We start from the raw sequence: 21,803 nt of genomic DNA, 5'->3' as shown, positions 1-21,803 counted from the left end.
GAGGTTGGATAGACTTGGGTTGTTTTCATTGGAGCAGAGAAGACTGAGGGGTGACCTGAGCGAGGTGTACAAGATTATGAGCGGCATAGACAGGGTGGATAGGGAGCAGCTGTTCACCTTAGTTGAAGGATCAGTTACGAGGGGTCACAAGTTTAAAGTGAGGGGCGGGATGTTTAAGGGGGATTTGAGGAAGAAACTTTTTACCCTGAGGGTGGTGACGGTCTGGAATTCCCTGCCTGGGAGGGTGGTAGAGGCGGGTTGCCTCACATCCTTTATAAAGTCCTGGATGAGCACTTGGCACGTCATAACATTCAAGGCTATGGGCCAAGTACTGGCAAATAGGATTATGTAGAAAGGTCAGGTGTCTTTAATGCATCGGTGCAGACTCGCTGAGCTGAAGGGCCTCTTCTAAACTGTATTATTCTGTGATTCTGTGATTTCAGAGGGCAGTTCTCACTCCATTGAAGTTGGCTTTTCCCCAGTTAATTATTCTTACTCTGGATTGTTCTTTGTCCTTTTCCATAGTCAACCAAAGCCATATGGTACACTAAACTTTTTCTCTTAAATGCTCTCTTACCTTGATCTTTTCTATGTTAATTATTTGATACTTGATCCACGTGGCCCACCTCATCCCCAAGAACCAGATCCAGCAGTGCCTCCTTTCCCATTAGACTGGAAATATATTGCTGTGGAACATTTTCCTGAATACACTTTAGGAACTCTTGCCCGCCTCTGCCCTTTGTACCACTAATATCCCAGTCCATATTTGGATAATGAATGTTCTCCGTTATAATTACTCCGTAATTCTTGCATCTTTCAGTAATTGCCTTGCAGATTTCTTTCCTCCATGTCATTCCCACTAGCTGGTGACCTATAGATAACACTGAACAATGTAACTGCACCTTTTTTGTTCCTTAGCTTCAGCCAAATAGATTCGGTCCTCAACCCCTCTGGGATATCCTCTCTCTCCAGTACTGCAAAAGTCTCCTTAATCAATACCATCACCCGCCCCCCTTTTTTCCCTTTCCTATCTTTCCTGAACACCCTTTATACAGGAATATTTAACACCCAGTTCTGCCCTTCTTTGAGCCAGGTCTTTGTTATATCTACAGCATCATATTTCCACATGACAATCTGCGTCTGTACCTCACCAGTCTTATTAACCACACTCCATGCATTCGTATATATGCTCAGTAAGCATAATTCAGACTCCATTATTTTCTCTCTTAATCTGACCTAATCTAATAACTTATTATTCTCTACTCTAATTCTAGCTATCTCTCCCATGGTGTGGGTGTTCCTCTCTGATATTAATCATAGTTCCCACACCCCTGTCAAGTTAGTTTAAACCTTCCCCAATAGCACTAACAAATCAACCCAGAAGGTAATTAGTTCCAGCTCTATCAAGGTGCAACCGTCCGGCCTGTACTGATCCCACATTCTCGAAAACAGGTCCCAGTGCCCCAGCAATGTAAAACCCTCCTTCCTACACCATCTTTCCAGCCATGCATTCCTATTTATTTAATTACTTGCGTGGGTGATGGTAGTAATCCGTAAATTATTGCTTTTGAGGTGCTGCTTGCTAATTTCTTACTGCTCTCGCTGAATTCCGACTGCAGAACCACCTCCCTCTTTCTGCCTATGTCGTTTGTACCGACGTGGACCACCACTGCTGGCTGTTCACCTTCCACCTTCAGGATGTTCTGCAGTCACTTAGAGATATCCTTAACCTGACAACAGGGAGGCAACGCATCATCCTGGATACACATCTGCGGCCTCAGAAACGCCTGTCTGTTCCTATGATCATTGAATCACCAATCACTATAAAGATTCCAATCTTCCCTGCACCAGCACCACCACCAACCCCCCAGTACAGCTGAGACAGCTCTGGTACCATGGCCTTGTCAGTGGCTGCAGTCCACAGTGGAACCATCACTTTCTTCAGTATTGAATACTGGTTGGAGAGTGTGATGCACTCAGGGCTCTCCTGTGCTATCTGAATGATACGTCTTGACTGTCTAGTAAACACCCATTCCCTCTCTCCCAGCATACACTTAAGCTGTGGGGTGACCACACCTATAAACGTGCTCTCCACAAATCACTCAGCCTCGTGTACATACCACAGATTCAGACATATTACTATCCAGCAACGCATGCGGGCGCACACGCACACACACAAACACACAAATACTCCAGGCACTGAGCCGCACACACACACAGATTACAAAGTATGTACTGAGGAACACACGTGCTCACACAAACACACATACAAACTCACCACAGCACAATACAGGTCTGAGACACTGACACACACACAAACACGCTGTACAATACAGGCCCTGAGACTCACAAACACGTGCACACACACACAAACACACACAGGCAAGAAGGCACAAAGCACAACCCAGTCTCTGAGACACACACACACACACACAGATGCAAACACATGGAAGCATACCCACACAGAGAAACACACACAGCAAAACGTAGGGCCTGAGATACACGCACATTGACACATGCGCACACATATCAACACAGGCACGGATGCAAACACACACAAACAGACACACATACGTGGAGCAAATCACAGGTCCCACGAGACACACACACTCTCATGCGTACATATACATACACACGCACAAAGACATACACAGACACACACACACACAGACACAGGTGCACACATAGACACACCGCACAAGCCAGGCTCTGATACACAAAACACACAAACACAAACACACCACAGCACAACGCAGGTCTGAGACACTGCAATGCACACAGACAGGCATACACGGCACAGCTGATTCCCTGGGGCAAACGCCCGCACACATAGACACACACACATATACACAGAGCCACACACACAGACACAGAAACACACACCGATCGAGGTCCTGGTACACAAACACAGAACACAGCACAGGGTCTGAGACACAAAACACATAAACCACTTACACACACAGCCACATGCACACATACACACGCACACACACACAAGCAGTTCACAGTGCAATACAGGTCTGAAACTCACAAATGCACATACACACATACACACACATGCAAGCGTACAGTACAATCCAGGCCCTGAGACTCAGAAACACACGCACAAACAATCACACCCACACAAACACACACAGGCACGAAGACACAAAGCAGAATCCAGGACTTGAGACACACATAGAGACAACCGAGGCCCCGAGGCATAAAACGCACACATACAGACACACAGCGCAACCCAGTCCCTGAGACAAACCCACACACAGACACACACGCAGGCACGTGCATGTGCACACACAAGCACTGATACAAACACACGCAAACATACCCACACAGGCACGCATACACAGCTCAGCCCAGGCCCTGAGGCGCACACAAGCAAAATCACATACACAGAAACAGTACAACCCAGACCCTGAGACACATACACATACACACAGACTCAGCCACATCCACCCATACACAAATACAGATATAAACACATGCAAGCACATCCACACAGACACACACACAGCACAGCACAGTCCCTGAGACAAACCCTGTCTCTTAGACAAAACCACACACAGATACAAACACACACACACACACACACACCGACATTTTAATAAAATAATTCATGGGATTTGTGCATCACTGGCCAGGCCAGCATTTATTGCCCATCCCTAATTGCCCTTGAGAAGGTGGTGGTGAGCTGCATTCTTGAACCGCTGCTGTCCATTTGGGGTAGGTACACCCACAGTGCTGTTAGGAAGGGAGTTCCAGGATTTTGACCCAGTGACAGTGAAGGAACACCGACATTGTTCCAAGTCAGGATGGTGTGTAACTTGGATGAGAAATTGCAGGTGGTGGTGTTCCCATGTATTTGCTGCTCTTGTCCTTCTAGTTGGCAGAGGTCGCGGGTTTGGAAACTGCTATCTAAGGGGCCATGGTGCATTGCTGCAGTGCATCTTGCAGATGGTACACACTGCTGCCACTGTGCGTCGGTGGTGGAGGGAGTAAATGTTTGTGGATGGTATGGCAATCAAGTGGGCTGCTGTGTCCTGGATGGTGTCGAGCTTCTTGAGTGTTGTTGGAGCTGCACCCATCCAGGCAAGTGGACAGTGTTCCATCACACTCCTGATGTCTGCCTTGTAGATTGTGGGCAGGCTTTGGGGAGTCCGGAGCTGAGTTACTCAGTCAAACACAAACACAGACACACATAAACGCACATACACGCACCAATCAGACCCCAGGCACTGAGGCAGACAGATATACAAACACACAAAGACAGACAGATAGACAGACACACACACACACACACAACAGATCAGATCCAAGGCACTGAACCAGACAGATGTGAAAACACATACACACAAACACAGACAGACATGCAGATACATACAAGAGAAAGAGAGAGACACACACACACCGATGAGGCACCAGGCACTGAGCCAGACAGATACATAAACACACAGACACTCACAGATACACACACACACCGAGCTGACGCCAGGCACTGAGCCAGACAGATATACAAATACATACACGCATACACTCATACACACACATGCACAAACACACACACACATAGGCACACATACACACTAAGCGAGCTGATCCCGGGCACTGGGCCAGGCAGATATACAAATACATACACAAAAAGACACACATAATCGTACACACACACACACACACACACACACACGTGCATGCGCACAGTGGAATCCAGGCCCTGTGACACACAAGCAAACACAAACACATCCACACAAACACACACAGTTACGAAGACACAAAGCAGAACCCAGGCCTTGAGACAAACATACACATACACACACACATAGAGCACAACCTAGACCCCGAGGCATAAAACGCACACATACAGACACACAACACTACCCAGTCCCTGAGAAAAACCCACACACACAAACACAGACAGTCACGTGCATGTGCACACACAAGCACTGATACAAACACACGCAAACGCACCCACACAGGCACGCACACACAGTTCAGCACAGGCCCTGAGGTGCACACACGCAATCACACATACTCAGAAACAACACAACCCAGGCCCTGAGGCACATACACACACACTCAGCAACATTCACCCAAACACAAAAGCAGATACAAACACATGCAAACACAGCACAGCCCAGTCCCTGAGACAAACCTAGTCCCTTCGACAAACCCGCACACAGATACAAACAACACAGACACACCCACACAGGCGCACTCACACTCACAGGCGCACACAGGCACACAGCCCAGGCCCTGAGACATGCACAAGAACGCAAAGTACAACAGCTGCACTAAGACACACGCAGACACACAGCACAACCCAGGCCCTGAGACATATAACACACACACCTGCACACACAGGTGTGCATGCACACAGAAGCACACACAGATGCACGAACATTCAAAGCAGAAATGAGGCCTGAGACACACACACACGCACTCACCCACACACAAATATAGATTCATGCACACGCAAGCACACCCACACAGGCATACAAACACACACACACGCAAACACAGATACATGAAGACACAAGGCACAAATTAGATATGAGTCACACACAAACAAACGCAAACACACACAGAGACACAGACACACGCATACACAAACATAAACACAAACACACAGAGAACAACCCAGGCCCTGAGATACACAAACACACATGAGATCACATCACAGCCGGACACTAAAGCACACACACAGACACGCACTCACACAGAAACAGACACTTTCACACACACACACACACACACACACACACACACACACACACACACACAATCATACACACACACACACACAATCATACACACACACACACACACACTCCCTCTCCCTCACAAGCACACACACACACTCTCTCACACTCATACACACATATGTTCTCTTTCACACACACACTCTCTATCTCAAACACACACACATGCACACACTCTCTCTCACACACACACACAGTCCCTCGCACACATACACACACATATGCTCTCTCTCACACACGCTCACACTCTCAAAGGCACACATGCTGGCTTTCGCTCTCTCTGTCACGCACATGCCCACACATGCTCTCACTCTAACACTCAAACACACTCTCACACACACACACAATCTCTCTCTCTCTTTCACACACAGGCACACAAACTCTGTCTCTCACACACACGCTCACTCTCATACACACTCACACACACAGTCTCTTCCGACACAGGCACTCTTTCTCACACACTAACACACACACACACACAATCTCTCTCTCTCTCACACACACAGGCACATACACTCTCACACTCACATGCGCTCTCTCACACACACTCTTTCTTTCACCACACACACAGACGCACGCTCTCTCACACACACACAAACACACACTATCTCTCTTACACACAAACACGTTCACACAAACACACACACTCTCTCTCAAACAGACACACATACACGGACTCTCTCTTTCACCCACACACACACACACTCTCTCACTCACAGCCATTCTCTCTCACACACACACACATGCTCTCTCTCTCACACACACATGCTATCTCTCACACACAATCTCTCTCACACATACTCACACTCTCTCACACACACACACTCTCTCTAACACACGCTCACACACACTCTCAGACACATACACATGCGCTTATTCTTTCGAATACAAACACACACACACTGTCTCAGTAACACACACACGCTCTCTGACACATACACACACTCTCTCTAAGACATATACACACACACATACACACACTCTCTGTCTCACATGCGTACACGCTGTCACACATGTATGCAATCTCTCTCTCTCGCAACACACACACAGACACGCACTGCCTCTCTCTCGCACACACACGCACACATACACTGTCTCTCTCACACACACACTCTTTCTCACACACACACTCTCTCAAACACACACACATATACACAGTCTATCACACACACACCCACACACCCTCACACACATACACACAGACACGCTCTCTCTCTCTCTCACACAGACACACACACACACATCCACACGCTGTTTCTCTCACACACACATGCTCTCTCTGTCTCACACACGCATGCTCTCTCTCACGCACACACATGCTATCTCTCACACACAATCTCTCTAACACACACACACTCTCAGACACACACACACATGCGCTTTCTCTCTAGAATATAAACACACTGTCTCAGTAACACACACACGCTCTCTGACACACACACACAGACTCTCTTTCAGACATACACACACACACACATGCACACACACTCTCTGTCTCACACACACGCACACACACTCTCACACACGTATGCACTCTCACTCACACGCGCACAAATACGCACACGTGCTCTCTCTCACACACATACAAGCACGCTCATTCACAGATGCACTCAAACACACAGTCTCGCTCGGACACACACACGCTGTGTTGCTCACACACACTCTCACACACACACACCCACGCACACGCTCTCTCTCACACGCACAGTCTCTCACAGATACACACTCTTGCTCACACACATACTCTCTCTCAAACACACATTCTCTCTCAAGCACACACATGCACCAACTCTTTGACACACACGAACACTCAATTACACACATGCACACACAAGCTTTTTCTCTCACACACAAACACACAAACACACACGATCTCATACACAAGCACAAACACACATACACACATACTCTCGCACACAAACAACTTTCTCAGACACACACAAAGGCTCTCTCTCACATACACAAACACACACGCTCTCTCTCTCGCGCACACATGTACACATGCTGTCTCGCACATACACACACCTACACATGCTCTCTCTCTCTCAAAGACACACACGTGCTCTCTGTCAAACACACATACACACACGCAGTCTCTCACTCAAATACACACACTGTCTCGCTAACATACACAGTCTCTCAGACAGACACACACGCGCTTTCTATCTAGAATACACACTTGCACACACTCTCTCAGTAACACACACACGCTCTCTGACACACATTCTCTCTCTCAGACATACACACACACGCTCTCGCTCTAACACACACTCTCTCTCTCACACACACACTCTCTCTCTTGCAACACACAGACAGCCACACGCTGCCTCTCTCACAAACACTCACATACACGCACACACATTCTCTCTCACCCCCCACACACGCACACACATTCTCTCTCACCCCCCCCACACACACACACATACGCACTCACGCAAACATACACGCTCTGTCTCAAACAGACACACATACACACACTCTATCACTCTTAGACAGACATAGACACACTCTTTCACACGCACTCTCTCTCTCCCACAAACACATGCATACACGCTCTGTCTCACATACCAACACACGTACACACGCTCCCTCTCAAACACACACACACGTACACATGCTCATTCTCTCACACACCCACACACCCACACACACTCTCTCTCTCAAACACCCACGCGCTCCCTCTCAAACACACACACGCGCTCTCTGTCAAACACAGGTGGGCACACACATACACACACACACACAGACACATACACCCACTCTTAGACATGCACACACGCTCTGTCTCGCACACACACACAGACACACACACAGTCTCTCACACAAATATACACACACTCGCTCTCACACACATACACACACACACACACACACACACACATACGCACTCGCTCTCTCTCACACACACACGCACACAAATACACTCAGATGCACTCACACACGCTCTCTCAGACAAACACACGCTGTCTCTCTTACACACTCACACACACATGCTCTCTCTAGCACACAAATGCACACACACACACTCTCTCTCTAACACACTCTCCGACACACACAAAAACACACGCCTTCTATCGAGAATGCAAAAACACACACTCTCTCACGAACACACACACACGCCCTCTGTCACACACACTGTCTCTCTCAGACATACACACACACGCTCTCGCTCTAACAGATACACACAATGTCTCTCTCACACACACACGCGCACATACACTTTCTTTCACACACACACGCACTCACACTCTCTCACATACACAAGAACTCTCTCACACACACACTCTCTATCTCGCCCCGCACATTGACACACGCTGTCTCTCACTTTCACGCAGACACTCACACACACGCACACACATTATCTCTCTCCCACCCACACACACACTTTGTCGCTCTTACATGCACGCTCACGCAAACACATACAAACACGCTCTCTCAGACACACAAACACAGGCTCTCTCTCACAAACACAAACACACACGCTCTCTGTCACACACACACATGCACAGACACTCTCTCTCTCAAACACGACACGTCCACATGTTCTCTCTCAAGCACACACACACCCACACACGCTCTCTCTCAAACACCCACGCGCTCTATCTCAAACACACACACGTGCACTCTCTCTCTCTCTCACACACACACACACGCCCACTCTCAGAAGTACAAACACACACTCTCAGACACACACACGCACACTCTCTCAGACAAACACACGCTGTCTCTCTCACATGCACGCAGAGATACACTCACACACCCACACGCTCTCTCTAGCGCACACATGTACACACTCTCTAACACACACACTCTCTCAGACACACACAGACACGCTTTCTATCTAGAATAGAAACACCCACACACACACACACTATCACTAACACACACACGCTCTTTGACACACAGACTCTCTCACTCATTCATACACGCACATGCTCTCGCTCTAACACACACACACTCTCTCGCAGAGACACACACACACACACTCACGCCACACACACACACACGCACACACACTCTCTCACACACACATGCACTCTCTCTCACACACACCCACATGCTGTCTTGCTCACATAACACACTCTCTCACAGACGTGCAAACATGCTCTCTATCTCTCTCTCAGACACACGGACACACTCATTCACACACACGCACTCACTCACACACACACGCACACAAATACATACATGCGCTCTCCCTCACACACATACAAACACACTCACTCTCAGACGCATTCACACTCAGTCTTTCTCAGACACACACACGCTGTCTCACTCACGCACTCTCTCACACACACGCACACACACACCCTCTCTGTCACACACACACTCTCTCTCACACGCACAGTCTCTCACACACACTCTCTGGCTCACACACACGCTCTCTCAAACACATACACACTGTCTCTAGCACACACATACACACACTCTTTCACACACACATACTCTATTACACACATGCACACGCGTCCTTTCCCTCTCAGATATACACACACCCTCAGAAACATACACACACGCTCTCTATCTCCCACACACATGCTTTCTCTCCCATACAGAAACAGTGCGGCACGGTAGTGCAGTGGTTAGCACCGCAGCCTCACAGCTCCAGGGACCCGGGTTCGATTCTGGGTGTGCGGAGTTTGCAAGTTCTCCCTATGTCTGCGTGGGTTTTCGCCAGTTGCTCCGGTTTCCTCCCACATCGCACACACTCACTCAGACAAATGCATGCTGTCACTCTCACATGCACTCACACATGCTCTCTCTGGCACAAACAAACACACTCTCTCTTTAACACACACACACACTCAGGCACACACACACACACACACACACACACACACACGACTTCTCTCCAGAATACAATCACATGCACACACTCTCTCACTAACACACCCACACTCTCTGACACGCACACTCTCTCTCAGACATACACACTCTCGCTATAACACACACACACTCTCTCTCACACACACAAACACACACGCTCTCTCTCAAACAGACACACTTACACCCACTCTCTCTCACACACACTCTCTCACATGCATACACACTTACACACGCTCTCTCTCACACACATACACACACGTTCCCTCTCAGACTCACTCGCACATACAGCCTCTCTCAGACACACACAAGCTGTCTCGCTCACACACACTCTCACACATATGCACACACGCACACACGATCTCTCTCACACAAACATTCTCTCTCACACACACACTTGCTCACACACACAGTCTCTATCAAACACACACACTTTCTCTCTAGCACACACATACACACACTCTTTCACACGCACATATTCTATTACACACATGCACACAATGCTTTGTCTCTCACACATACACACACCCTCATAGGCATACATACATGCTCTCTATCTCACACACCCTCAAGCTTTCTCTCTCACAGCCAAAAACACACAGACACACAGACACACACTCATATACAAACACTCTCTCAGACACACACACACGCTCTCTCTCACACGCAGAAACAGACACGCTCTCTTTCACATACACATACATATGTACATACGCTCTCTCAAAGACACACATGTACACACGCTCCCTCAAACACACACGTGCTCTTTAAAACACACACTCACACACACATACACGCTCTCTCACACACACATACACTCTCTCACTCACGTACACACTCTCTCACTCAGGCACATACAGTCACACACCCACTCTAGCTCTCACAAACAAATGCACACAGAGACACTCTCTCTCATACATACAAACACTCTGACGCACACATACACACAAACTCTCTCTCACATACACACATGCGCACACACAAATTCTCTGTCAGATGCATTCACACACACACACTCTCAGACACACAAGCTATCTCTCACACTCTCACACGCATGCTTTCTGTCTCTCTCAGACACACACACGCTCTCTCACACATACACTCGCACACATGCACCCATGCTCTCTCTCCCACACACACACGTTCTCTCTCTTACTCAGACAAACACACGCTTTCTCATGCACGCACTCGCACACATGCACACACGCTCTCTCTCGCACGCACACTCTCTCTCTCTCATACACACATACACACAAACACGCACACACGCACGCTCCTTCTCTCTCTCAGAAACACACAGGCGCTCTCATACCCACACTCGCACACATGCACACACGCAGGACACACCCCAGCACTGAGCCAGACATATGCACACACGCTCTCTCTTATACACACACACACACACACACACACACACACACACACACACACACACACACACACACACACACACACACAGATCACGCCACAGGCATTGAGACAGAGCCTCTCAGTTAATTCAACATTTCACTTCTATACAAGAGCAAAGTGCTGCAGATGCTGGAAATCGGAAATAAAAGCAGAAAATGCTGGAAGTACTCAGCACGTCTGGCAGAATTTGTTGAGAGACAAACAGAGTTAATGTTTCAGGTCGGTGACCCTTCTTGAGAACTGGGAGAGATTAGAGATGGAACAGTTTTTGAACCAGACGCAGATAGGATGGAGGGGGAGGGTTAAGATCAACATTCAGTTTAACAATTTCAATATCATCCTTTTATTATTTAATCTCACCTGTCTTCCACCGTATCACAGACCTTCCCATTTTTTCATTCAGGTTCAATCATTTTAATACATCACTGGGTACACGAACACATTTATAAATCTCAATAAGTCCTCAATCAAACTGGTGACTTTGCTCCAGCCTGATGTACAATTACTCTGTTTATGTCCCTTCCTCACAGTTAACTTGCTGACGATTGGGATCCTGTCTCGGGGAAAGTGCGGTCTCTCCAAATGTGTCACTCGTTACCTGGTGGCCATGTCAGCGGCGGATCTACTGGTCATTATCCTGGACCTGATAATGAGACACATTCCCATTGTTTATCGGGAGCAGTTTCGGTTCCTGTGGTCCATCCCTGTGTGTAATATCCACGCCGTCCTGCTCTATGCCGCCACAGACTGTTCTGTTTGGTTCACCGTCACTTTCAGCTTTGATCGATTTGTGGCCATTTGTTGCCAGAAGCTGAAAAGTAAATATTGCAGTGAGAAAACGGCTGCTGTGGTTGTGGGAACAGTGACTGTGCTGAGCTGTTTAAAGAACATCTTCTGGTATTTTATGTTCACAGGTGTGTATTGGCTGGAGAACGAACCCTGGTTTTGTTCGGCAAGAGGCAATGTTTATGATTCTAGTCTCTGGATAACAATCGAGTTCCTCCACCACATTCTAACCCCGGGGATCCCATTTGTGCTGATTCTGCTGCTCAACGCTCTCACCGTCAGACACATTTTAGTGAGCAGCAGAGGACGCAGGAGACTCCGGGCTTACAGCAGTGGGGAGAGTCGCAGAGACCCCGAGATGGAGAGTCGAAGGAAATCCATCATTTTACTGTTAGTTATCTCGGGGAATTTCATCTTGTTGTGGGCAATGTTAATGGTGTATTCGGTAGATAACCGGATATCGTTTTTGGTGCCTGTATCTGTTTATCTCCCTCAGTTTCTGATGGAATTGGGCTTCATGCTTCAGCTCCTGAGTTGCTGCACAAACACTGCGATTTACGCCGTGACACAGACTCAGTTCAGAGAGCAGGTGAAGAACGTGCTGAAATATCACTTTACTGCAATTGTTAAATGTATTCAATGATCAGAGGAGGGGGCGGGCCTGTAACCATGCTGACAGAGCAGGGGCGGGGACTGTCACCATGGATACAGAGCGGGGACGGGGCCTGTCACCATGGAGACAGAGCGGGGACGGGGACTGTCACCATGGAGACACAGCGGGGGCGGGACATGTTACAATGGGGGCAGAGCGGGGTCAGAGCCGCCCACCATGGGGACAGAGCAGGGGTCGGGGCCTGTCACCATGGAGACAGAGAGGGGCAGGGACAGTCACAATAGCGGCAGAGCGGGGGCGGCTCTGGCACATAGAGAGAGTGCGAGGGCGGGGCCTATTTCCAGGGTGACGGAAAAGAGCGGGCGGGGTCTGTTTCCAGGGTGACGTAGACGTGGGAACGGGGTCTGTTTCTCCAGTAACGAGAGGGAGGGCGGGGATCGTTATCAGGGTGAGGTCGAAGTGGGGTCGGGGTCTGCTTCCCCAAAGCTGGAGGAGTGGGCACGGGGATTGTTTGCCCAGTGACGGAGAAGAGGGGGGGGGGGTGTCTGTTTCCACAGTAACGAAGAAGTGGGGGCATGGTCAGTTTCCATACTGATGGAGGATTGGGGGAGGTATCTGTTTCCAGGGTGACGGGGTGTGAGGGCGGAGTCTGTTTCCAGGGTGATGGGGATTGGGGACGGTGTCTGTTTCCAGGGTGATGGGGAGTCGGGGCGGGGTCTGTTTCCAGGGTGATGCGGTGTGCGGGCGGGGTCGATTTACAGTGTGATGGAGGAGTCGGAGCGGGCCCTGTTTACATTGTGATGGAGGAGTGGGAGCGGGGTCTGTTTACACAGTGATGGAGGATTGGGAGCGGGTCTGTTTACAGTGTGATGGAGGAGTCGGAGCGGGCCCTGTTTACATTGTGATGGAGGAGTGGGAGCGGGGTCTGTTTACACAGTGATGGAGGAGTGGGAGCGGGTCTGTTTACACAGTGATGGAGGAGTGGGAGCGGGTCTGTTTACAGTGTGATGGAGGAGAGGGAGCGGGGTCTGTTTACAGTGCGATGGAGGAGTGGGAGCGGCGTCTGTTTACAATGTGATGGAGGAGTGGGAGCGGGGTCTGTTTACATTGTCATGGAGGAGTGGGAGCGGGGTCTGTTTACACAGTGATGGAGGAGTGGGAGCGGGGTCTTTTACACAGTGATGGAGGAGTGGGAGCGGGTCTGTTTACAGTGTGATGGAGGAGTGGGAGCGGGGTCTGTTTACAATGTGATGGAGGAGTGGGAGCGGGGTCTGTTTACAGTGTGATGGAGGAGTGGGAGCGGGTCTGTTTACAGTGTGATGGAGGAGTCGGTGCGGGCCCTGTTTACATTGTGATGGAGGAGTGGGAGCGGGGTCTGTTTACACAGTGATGGAGGAGTGGGAGCGGCTCTGTTTATAGTGTGATGGAGGAGTGGGAGCGGGGTCTGTTTACAGTGTGATGGAGGAGTGGGAGCGGTGTCTGTTTACAATGTGATGGAGGAGTGGGAGAGGGTCTGTTGACAGTGTGATGGAGGAGTGGAAGCGGGGTCTGTTTACAATGTGATGGAGGCGTGGGACGGGGTCTGTTTACAGAGTGATCGAGGAGTGGGAGCGGGGTCTGTTTACAATGCGATGGTGGAGCGGGAGCGGGGTCTGTTTACAATGTGATGCACGAGTGGGAGCGGGGTCTGTTTACAGTGTGATGGAGGAGCGGGAGCGGGGTCTGTTTACAAAGTGATGGAGGAGTGGGAGCGGGGTCTGTTTACAGTGTGATGGAGGAGTGGGAGCGGGGTCTGTTTACAGTGTGATGGAGGAGTGGGAGCGGGGTCTGTTTACAGTGTGATGGAGGAGTGGGAGCGGGGTCTGTTTACAGTGTGATGGAGGAGTGGGAGCGGGGTCTGTTTACAGTGTGATGGAGGAGTGGGAGCGGGGTTTCTTGACACAGTGATGGGGAAGTGGGAGCGGGTCTGTTTACAGTGTAATGGAGGAGTCGGAGCGGGCCCTGTTTACATTGTGATGGAGGAGTGGGAGCGGGGTCTGTTTACACAGTGATGGAGGAGTGGGAGCGGGTCTGTTTACAGTGTGATGGAGGAGTGGGAGCGGGGTCTGTTTACAGTGTGATGGAGGAGTCGGAGCGGGCCCTGTTTACATTGTGATGGAGGAGTGGGAGCGGGGTCTGTTTACACAGTGATGGAGGAGTGCTAGCGGGTCTTTTTACAGTGTGATGGAGGAGTGGGAGCGGGGTCTGTTTACAATGTGATGGAGGAGTGGGAGCGGGTCTGTTGACAGTGTGATGGAGGAGTGGAAGCGGGGTCTGTTTACAGTGTGATGGAGGAGTGGGAGCGGGGTCTGTTTACAATGTGATGGAGGAGTGGGATCGGGTCTGTTGACAGTGTGATGGAGGAGTGGAAGCGAGGTCTGTTTACAATGTGATGGAGGCGTGGGAGCGGGGTCTGTTTACAGAGTGATCGAGGAGTGGGAGCGGGGTCTGTTTACAATGTGATGGTGGAGTGGGAGCGGGGTCTGTTTACAATGTAATGGAGGAGTGGGAGCGGGGTCTGTTTGCAGTGTGATGGAGGAGTGGGTGCGGGGTCTGTTTACAATGTGATGGAGGAGTGGGAGCGGGTCTGTTGACAGTGTGATGGAGGAGTGGAAGCGAGGTCTGTTTACAATGTGATGGAGGCGTGGGAGCGGGGTCTGTTTACAGAGTGATCGAGGAGTGGGAGCGGGGTCTGTTTACAATGTGATGGTGGAGTGGGAGCGGGGTCTGTTTACAATGTAATGGACGAGTGGGAGCGGGGTCTGTTTGCAGTGTGATGGAGGAGCGGGAGTGGGGTCTGTTACAGTGTGATGGAGGAGTGGGAGCGGGGTCTGTTTATAGTGTGATGGAGGAGTGGGAGCGGGGTCTGTTTACAATGTGATGGAGGGGTGGGAGCGGGGTCTGTTTACAGTGTGATGGAGGAGTCGGAGCGGGCCCTGTTTACATTGTGATGGAGGAGTGGGAGCGGGGTCTGTTTACACAGTGATGGAGGAGTGGGAGCGGGTCTGTTTACAGTGTGTTGGAGGAGTCGGATCGGGCCTTGTTTACATTGTGATGGAGGAGTGGGAGCGGGGTCTGTTTACACAGTGATGGAGGAGTGGGAGCGGGTCTGTTTACAGTGTGATGGAGGAGTGGGAGCGGGGTCTGTTTACAGTGTGATGGAGGAGTCGGAGCGGGCCCTGTTTACATTGTGATGGAGGAGTGGGAGCGGGGTCTGTTTACACAGTGATGGAGGAGTGGTAGCGGGTCTGTTTACAGTGTGATGGAGGAGTGGGAGCGGGGTCTGTTTACAATGTGATGGAGGAGTGGGAGCGGGTCTGTTGACAGTGTGATGGAGGAGTGGAAGCGGGGTCTGTTCACAATGTGATGGAGGCGTGGGAGCAGGGTCTGTTTACAGAGTGATCGAGGAGTGGGAGCGGCGTCTGTTTACAATGTGATGGTGGAGTGGGAGCGGGGTCTGTTTACAATGTGATGGAGGAGCGGGAGCGGGGTCTGTTTACAAAGTGATGGAGGAGTGGGAGCGGGGTCTGTTTACAGTGTGATGGAGGAGTGGGAGCGGGGTCTGTTTACAGTGTGATGGAGGAGTGGGAGCGGGGTCTGTTTACAGTGTGATGGAGGAGTGGGAGCGGGGTCTGTTTACAGTGTGATGGAGGAGTGGGAGCGGGGTCTGTTTACAGTGTGATGGAGGAGTGGGTGCGGGGTTTCTTGACACAGTGATGGGGGAGTGGGAGCGGGTCTGTTTACAGTGTAATGGAGGAGTCGGAGCGGGCCCTGTTTACATTGTGATGGAGGAGTGGGAGCGGGGTCTGTTTACACAGTGATGGAGGAGTGGGAGCGGGTCTGTTTACAGTGTGATGGAGGAGTGGGAGCGGGGTCTGTTTACAGTGTGATGGAGGAGTCGGAGCGGGCCCTGTTTACATTGTGATGGAGGAGTGGGAGCGGGGTCTGTTTACACAGTGATGGAAGAGTGCTAGCGGGTCTTTTTACAGTGTGATGGAGGAGTGGGAGCGGGGTCTGTTTACAATGTGATGGAGGAGTGGGAGCGGGTCTGTTGACAGTGTGATGGAGGAGTGGAAGCGGGGTCTGTTTACAGTGTGATGGAGGAGTGGGAGCGGGGTCTGTTTACAATGTGATGGAGGAGTGGGAGCGGGTCTGTTGACAGTGTGATGGAGGAGTGGAAGCGAGGTCTGTTTACAATGTGATGGAGGCGTGGGAGCGGGGTCTGTTTACAGAGTGATCGAGGAGTGGGAGCGGGGTCTGTTTACAATGTGATGGTGGAGTGGGAGCGGGGTCTGTTTACAATGTAATGGAGGAGTGGGAGCGGGGTCTGTTTGCAGTGTGATGGAGGAGTGGGAGCGGGGTCTGTTTACAATGTGATGGAGGAGTGGGAGCGGGTCTGTTGACAGTGTGATGGAGGAGTGGAAGCGAGGTCTGTTTACAATGTGATGGAGGCGTGGGAGCGGGGTCTGTTTACAGAGTGATCGAGGAGTGGGAGCGGGGTCTGTTTACAATGTGATGGTGGAGTGGGAGCGGGGTCTGTTTACAATGTAATGGACGAGTGGGAGCGGGGTCTGTTTGCAGTGTGATGGAGGAGCGGGCGTGGGGTCTGTTACAGTGTGATGGAGGAGTGGGAGCGGGGTCTGTTTACAGTGTGATAGAGGAGTGGGAGCGGGGTCTGTTTACAATGTGATGGAGGGGTGGGAGCGGGGTCTGTTTACAGTGTGATGGAGGAGTCGGAGCGGGCCCTGTTTACATTGTGATGGAGGAGTGGGAGCGGGGTCTGTTTACACAGTGATGGAGGAGTGGGAGCGGGTCTGTTTACAGTGTGATGGAGGAGTCGGATCGGGCCCTGTTTACATTGTGATGGAGGAGTGGGAGCGGGGTCTGTTTACACAGTGATGGAGGAGTGGTAGCGGGTCTGTTTACAGTGTGATGGAGGAGTGGGAGCGGGGTCTGTTTACAATGTGATGGAGGAGTGGGAGCGGGTCTGTTGACAGTGTGATGGAGGAGTCGGATCGGGCCCTGTTTACATTGTGATGGAGGAGTGGGAGCGGGGTCTGTTTACACAGTGATGGAGGAGTGGTAGCGGGTCTGTTTACAGTGTGATGGAGGAGTGGGAGCGGGGTCTGTTTACAATGTGATGGAGGAGTGGGAGCGGGTCTGTTGACAGTGTGATGGAGGAGTGGAAGCGGGGTCTGTTCACAATGTGATGGAGGCGTGTGAGCAGGGTCTGTTTACAGAGTGATCGAGGAGTGGGAGCGGCGTCTGTTTACAATGTGATGGTGGAGTGGGAGCGGGGTCTGTTTACAATGTGATGGAGGAGCGGGAGCGGGGTCTGTTACAGTGTGATGGAGGAGTGGGAGCGGGGTCTGTTTACAATGTGATGGAGGAGTGGGAGCGGGGTCTGTTTACAAAGTGATGGAGGAGTGGGAGCGGGGTCTGTTTACAGTGTGATGGAGGAGTGGGAGCGGGGTCTGTTTGCAGTGTGATGGAGGAGTGGGAGCGGGGTCTGTTTACAGTGTGATGGAGGAGTGGGAGCGGGGTCTGTTTACAGTGTGATGGAGGAGTGGGAGCGGGGTCTGTTGACAGTGTGATGGAGAGGGTGAGCGGGGTCTGTTTACAGTGTGATGGAGGAGTGGGAGCGGGGTCTGTTTACTGAGTGATGGGGGAGTGTGAGCGGGGTCTGTTTACAGTGAGATGGAGGAGTGGGAGCGGGGTCTATTACAATGTGATGGAGGAGTGTGCGCGGGTTCTGTTTACAGTGTGATGGAGGAGTGGGAGCGCGGTCTGTTACAGTGTGATGTAGGAGTGGGAGCGGTGTCTGTTACAGTGTGATGGAGGAGTCGGAGCGCGATCTGTTTCCAATGTGATGGAGGAGTGGGTGCGGGGTCTGTTTACAATGTGATGGAGGAGTGGGAGCGGGGTCTGTTACAGTGTGATGGAGGAGTGTGAGCGGGGTCTGTTTACAGTGTGATGGAGGAGTAGGAGCGTGGTCGGTTACAGTGTGATGGAGGAGTGGGAGCGGGGTCTGTTTACTGTGTGATGGGGGAGTGTGAGCGGTGTCTGCTTACAGTGTGATGGAGGAGTGGCAGCGGTGTCTGTTACAGTGTGATGGAGGAGTGTGAGCGGTGTCTGTTACAGTGTGATGGAGGAGTGTGAGCGGTGTCTGTTCCAGTGTGATGGAGGAGTGGGAGCGGTGGCTGTTCCAGTGTGATGGGGGAGTGGGAGCGCGGTCTGTTTACGATGTGATGGAGGAGTCTGAGCGGGGTCTGTTACAGTGTGATGAAGGAGTGGGAGCGGCGTCTGTTTACAATGTGATGGAGGAGTGGGAGCGGGGTCTGTTTACATTGTCATGGAGGAGTGGGAGCGACGTCTGTTTACACAGTTATGGAGGAGTGGGAGCGGGGTCTTTTACACAGTGATGGAGGAGTGAGAGCGGGTCTGTTTACAGTGTGATGGAGGAGTGGGAGCGGGGTCTGTTTACAATGTGATGGAGGAGTGGGAGCGGGGTCTGTTTACAGTGTGATGGAGGAGTGGGAGCGGGTCTGTTTACAGTGTGATGGAGGAGTCGGTGCGGGCCCTGTTTACATTGTGATGGAGGAGTGGGAGCGGGGTCTGTTTACACAGTGATGGAGGAGTGGGAGCGGCTCTGTTTATAGTGTGATGGAGGAGTGGGAGCGGGGTCTGTTTACAGTGTGATGGAGGAGTGGGAGCGGTGTCTGTTTACAATGTGATGGAGGAGTGGGAGAGGGTCTGTTGACAGTGTGATGGAGGAGTGGAAGCGGGGTCTGTTTACAATGTGATGGAGGCGTGGGACGGGGTCTGTTTACAGAGTGATCGAGGAGTGGGAGCGGGGTCTGTTTACAATGCGATGGTGGAGCGGGAGCGGGGTCTGTTTACAATGTGATGCACGAGTGGGAGCGGGGTCTGTTTACAGTGTGATGGAGGAGCGGGAGCGGGGTCTGTTTACAAAGTGATGGAGGAGTGGGAGCGGGGTCTGTTTACAGTGTGATGGAGGAGTGGGAGCGGGGTCTGTTTACAGTGTGATGGAGGAGTGGGAGCGGGGTCTGTTTACAGTGTGATGGAGGAGTGGGAGCGGGGTCTGTTTACAGTGTGATGGAGGAGTGGGAGCGGGGTCTGTTTACAGTGTGATGGAGGAGTGGGAGCGGGGTTTCTTGACACAGTGATGGGGGAGTGGGAGCGGGTCTGTTTACAGTGTAATGGAGGAGTCGGAGCGGGCCCTGTTTACATTGTGATGGAGGAGTGGGAGCGGGGTCTGTTTACACAGTGATGGAGGAGTGGGAGCGGGTCTGTTTACAGTGTGATGGAGGAGTGGGAGCGGGGTCTGTTTACAGTGTGATGGAGGAGTCGGAGCGGGCCCTGTTTACATTGTGATGGAGGAGTGGGAGCGGGGTCTGTTTACACAGTGATGGAGGAGTGCTAGCGGGTCTTTTTACAGTGTGATGGAGGAGTGGGAGCGGGGTCTGTTTACAATGTGATGGAGGAGTGGGAGCGGGTCTGTTGACAGTGTGATGGAGGAGTGGAAGCGGGGTCTGTTTACAGTGTGATGGAGGAGTGGGAGCGGGGTCTGTTTACAATGTGATGGAGGAGTGGGAGCGGGTCTGTTGACAGTGTGATGGAGGAGTGGAAGCGAGGTCTGTTTACAATGTGATGGAGGCGTGGGAGCGGGGTCTGTTTACAGAGTGATCGAGGAGTGGGAGCGGGGTCTGTTTACAATGTGATGGTGGAGTGGGAGCGGGGTCTGTTTACAATGTAATGGACGAGTGGGAGCGGGGTCTGTTTGCAGTGTGATGGAGGAGCGGGAGTGGGGTCTGTTACAGTGTGATGGAGGAGTGGGAGCGGGGTCTGTTTACAGTGTGATGGAGGAGTGGGAGCGGGGTCTGTTTACAATGTGATGGAGGGGTGGGAGCGGGGTCTGTTTACAGTGTGATGGAGGAGTCGGAGCGGGCCCTGTTTACATTGTGATGGAGGAGTGGGAGCGGTGTCTGTTTACACAGTGATGGAGGAGTGGGAGCGGGTCTGTTTACAGTGTGATGGAGGAGTCGGATCGGGCCCTGTTTACATTGTGATGGAGGAGTGGGAGCGGGGTCTGTTTACACAGTGATGGAGGAGTGGGAGCGGGTCTGTTTACAGTGTGATGGAGGAGTGGGAGCGGGGTCTGTTTACAGAGTGATGGAGGAGTCGGAGCGGGCCCTGTTTACATTGTGATGGAGGAGTGGGAGCGGGGTCTGTTTACACAGTGATGGAGGAGTGGTAGCGGGTCTGTTTACAGTGTGATGGAGGAGTGGGAGCGGGGTCTGTTTACAATGTGATGGAGGAGTGGGAGCGGGTCTGTTGACAGTGTGATGGAGGAGTGG

At 51.2% G+C, this 21,803-nt stretch overlaps 1 protein-coding gene across 1 annotated transcript in view; it reads left to right on the top strand.

Moving 5' to 3' along the window:
* The window catches only part of LOC137366681 (probable G-protein coupled receptor 139), a 102,677-nt gene that overhangs the window by 47,735 nt on the left and 33,139 nt on the right, over positions 1-21,803 (top strand). The window contains exon 2 of the mRNA XM_068028358.1: positions 12,518-13,405. Within this exon, the coding sequence (XP_067884459.1) occupies positions 12,518-13,405 (888 nt within the window). The remainder of the gene's footprint in view (positions 1-12,517; positions 13,406-21,803) is intronic.

This window comes from Heterodontus francisci, unplaced genomic scaffold (genome assembly GCF_036365525.1).
Source record: "Heterodontus francisci isolate sHetFra1 unplaced genomic scaffold, sHetFra1.hap1 HAP1_SCAFFOLD_490, whole genome shotgun sequence".
NCBI lineage: Eukaryota > Metazoa > Chordata > Chondrichthyes > Heterodontiformes > Heterodontidae > Heterodontus > Heterodontus francisci.
The sequence above is the reverse complement of the archived record's forward strand: the minus strand, read 5'-3'. Positions and strand labels throughout refer to the sequence as shown.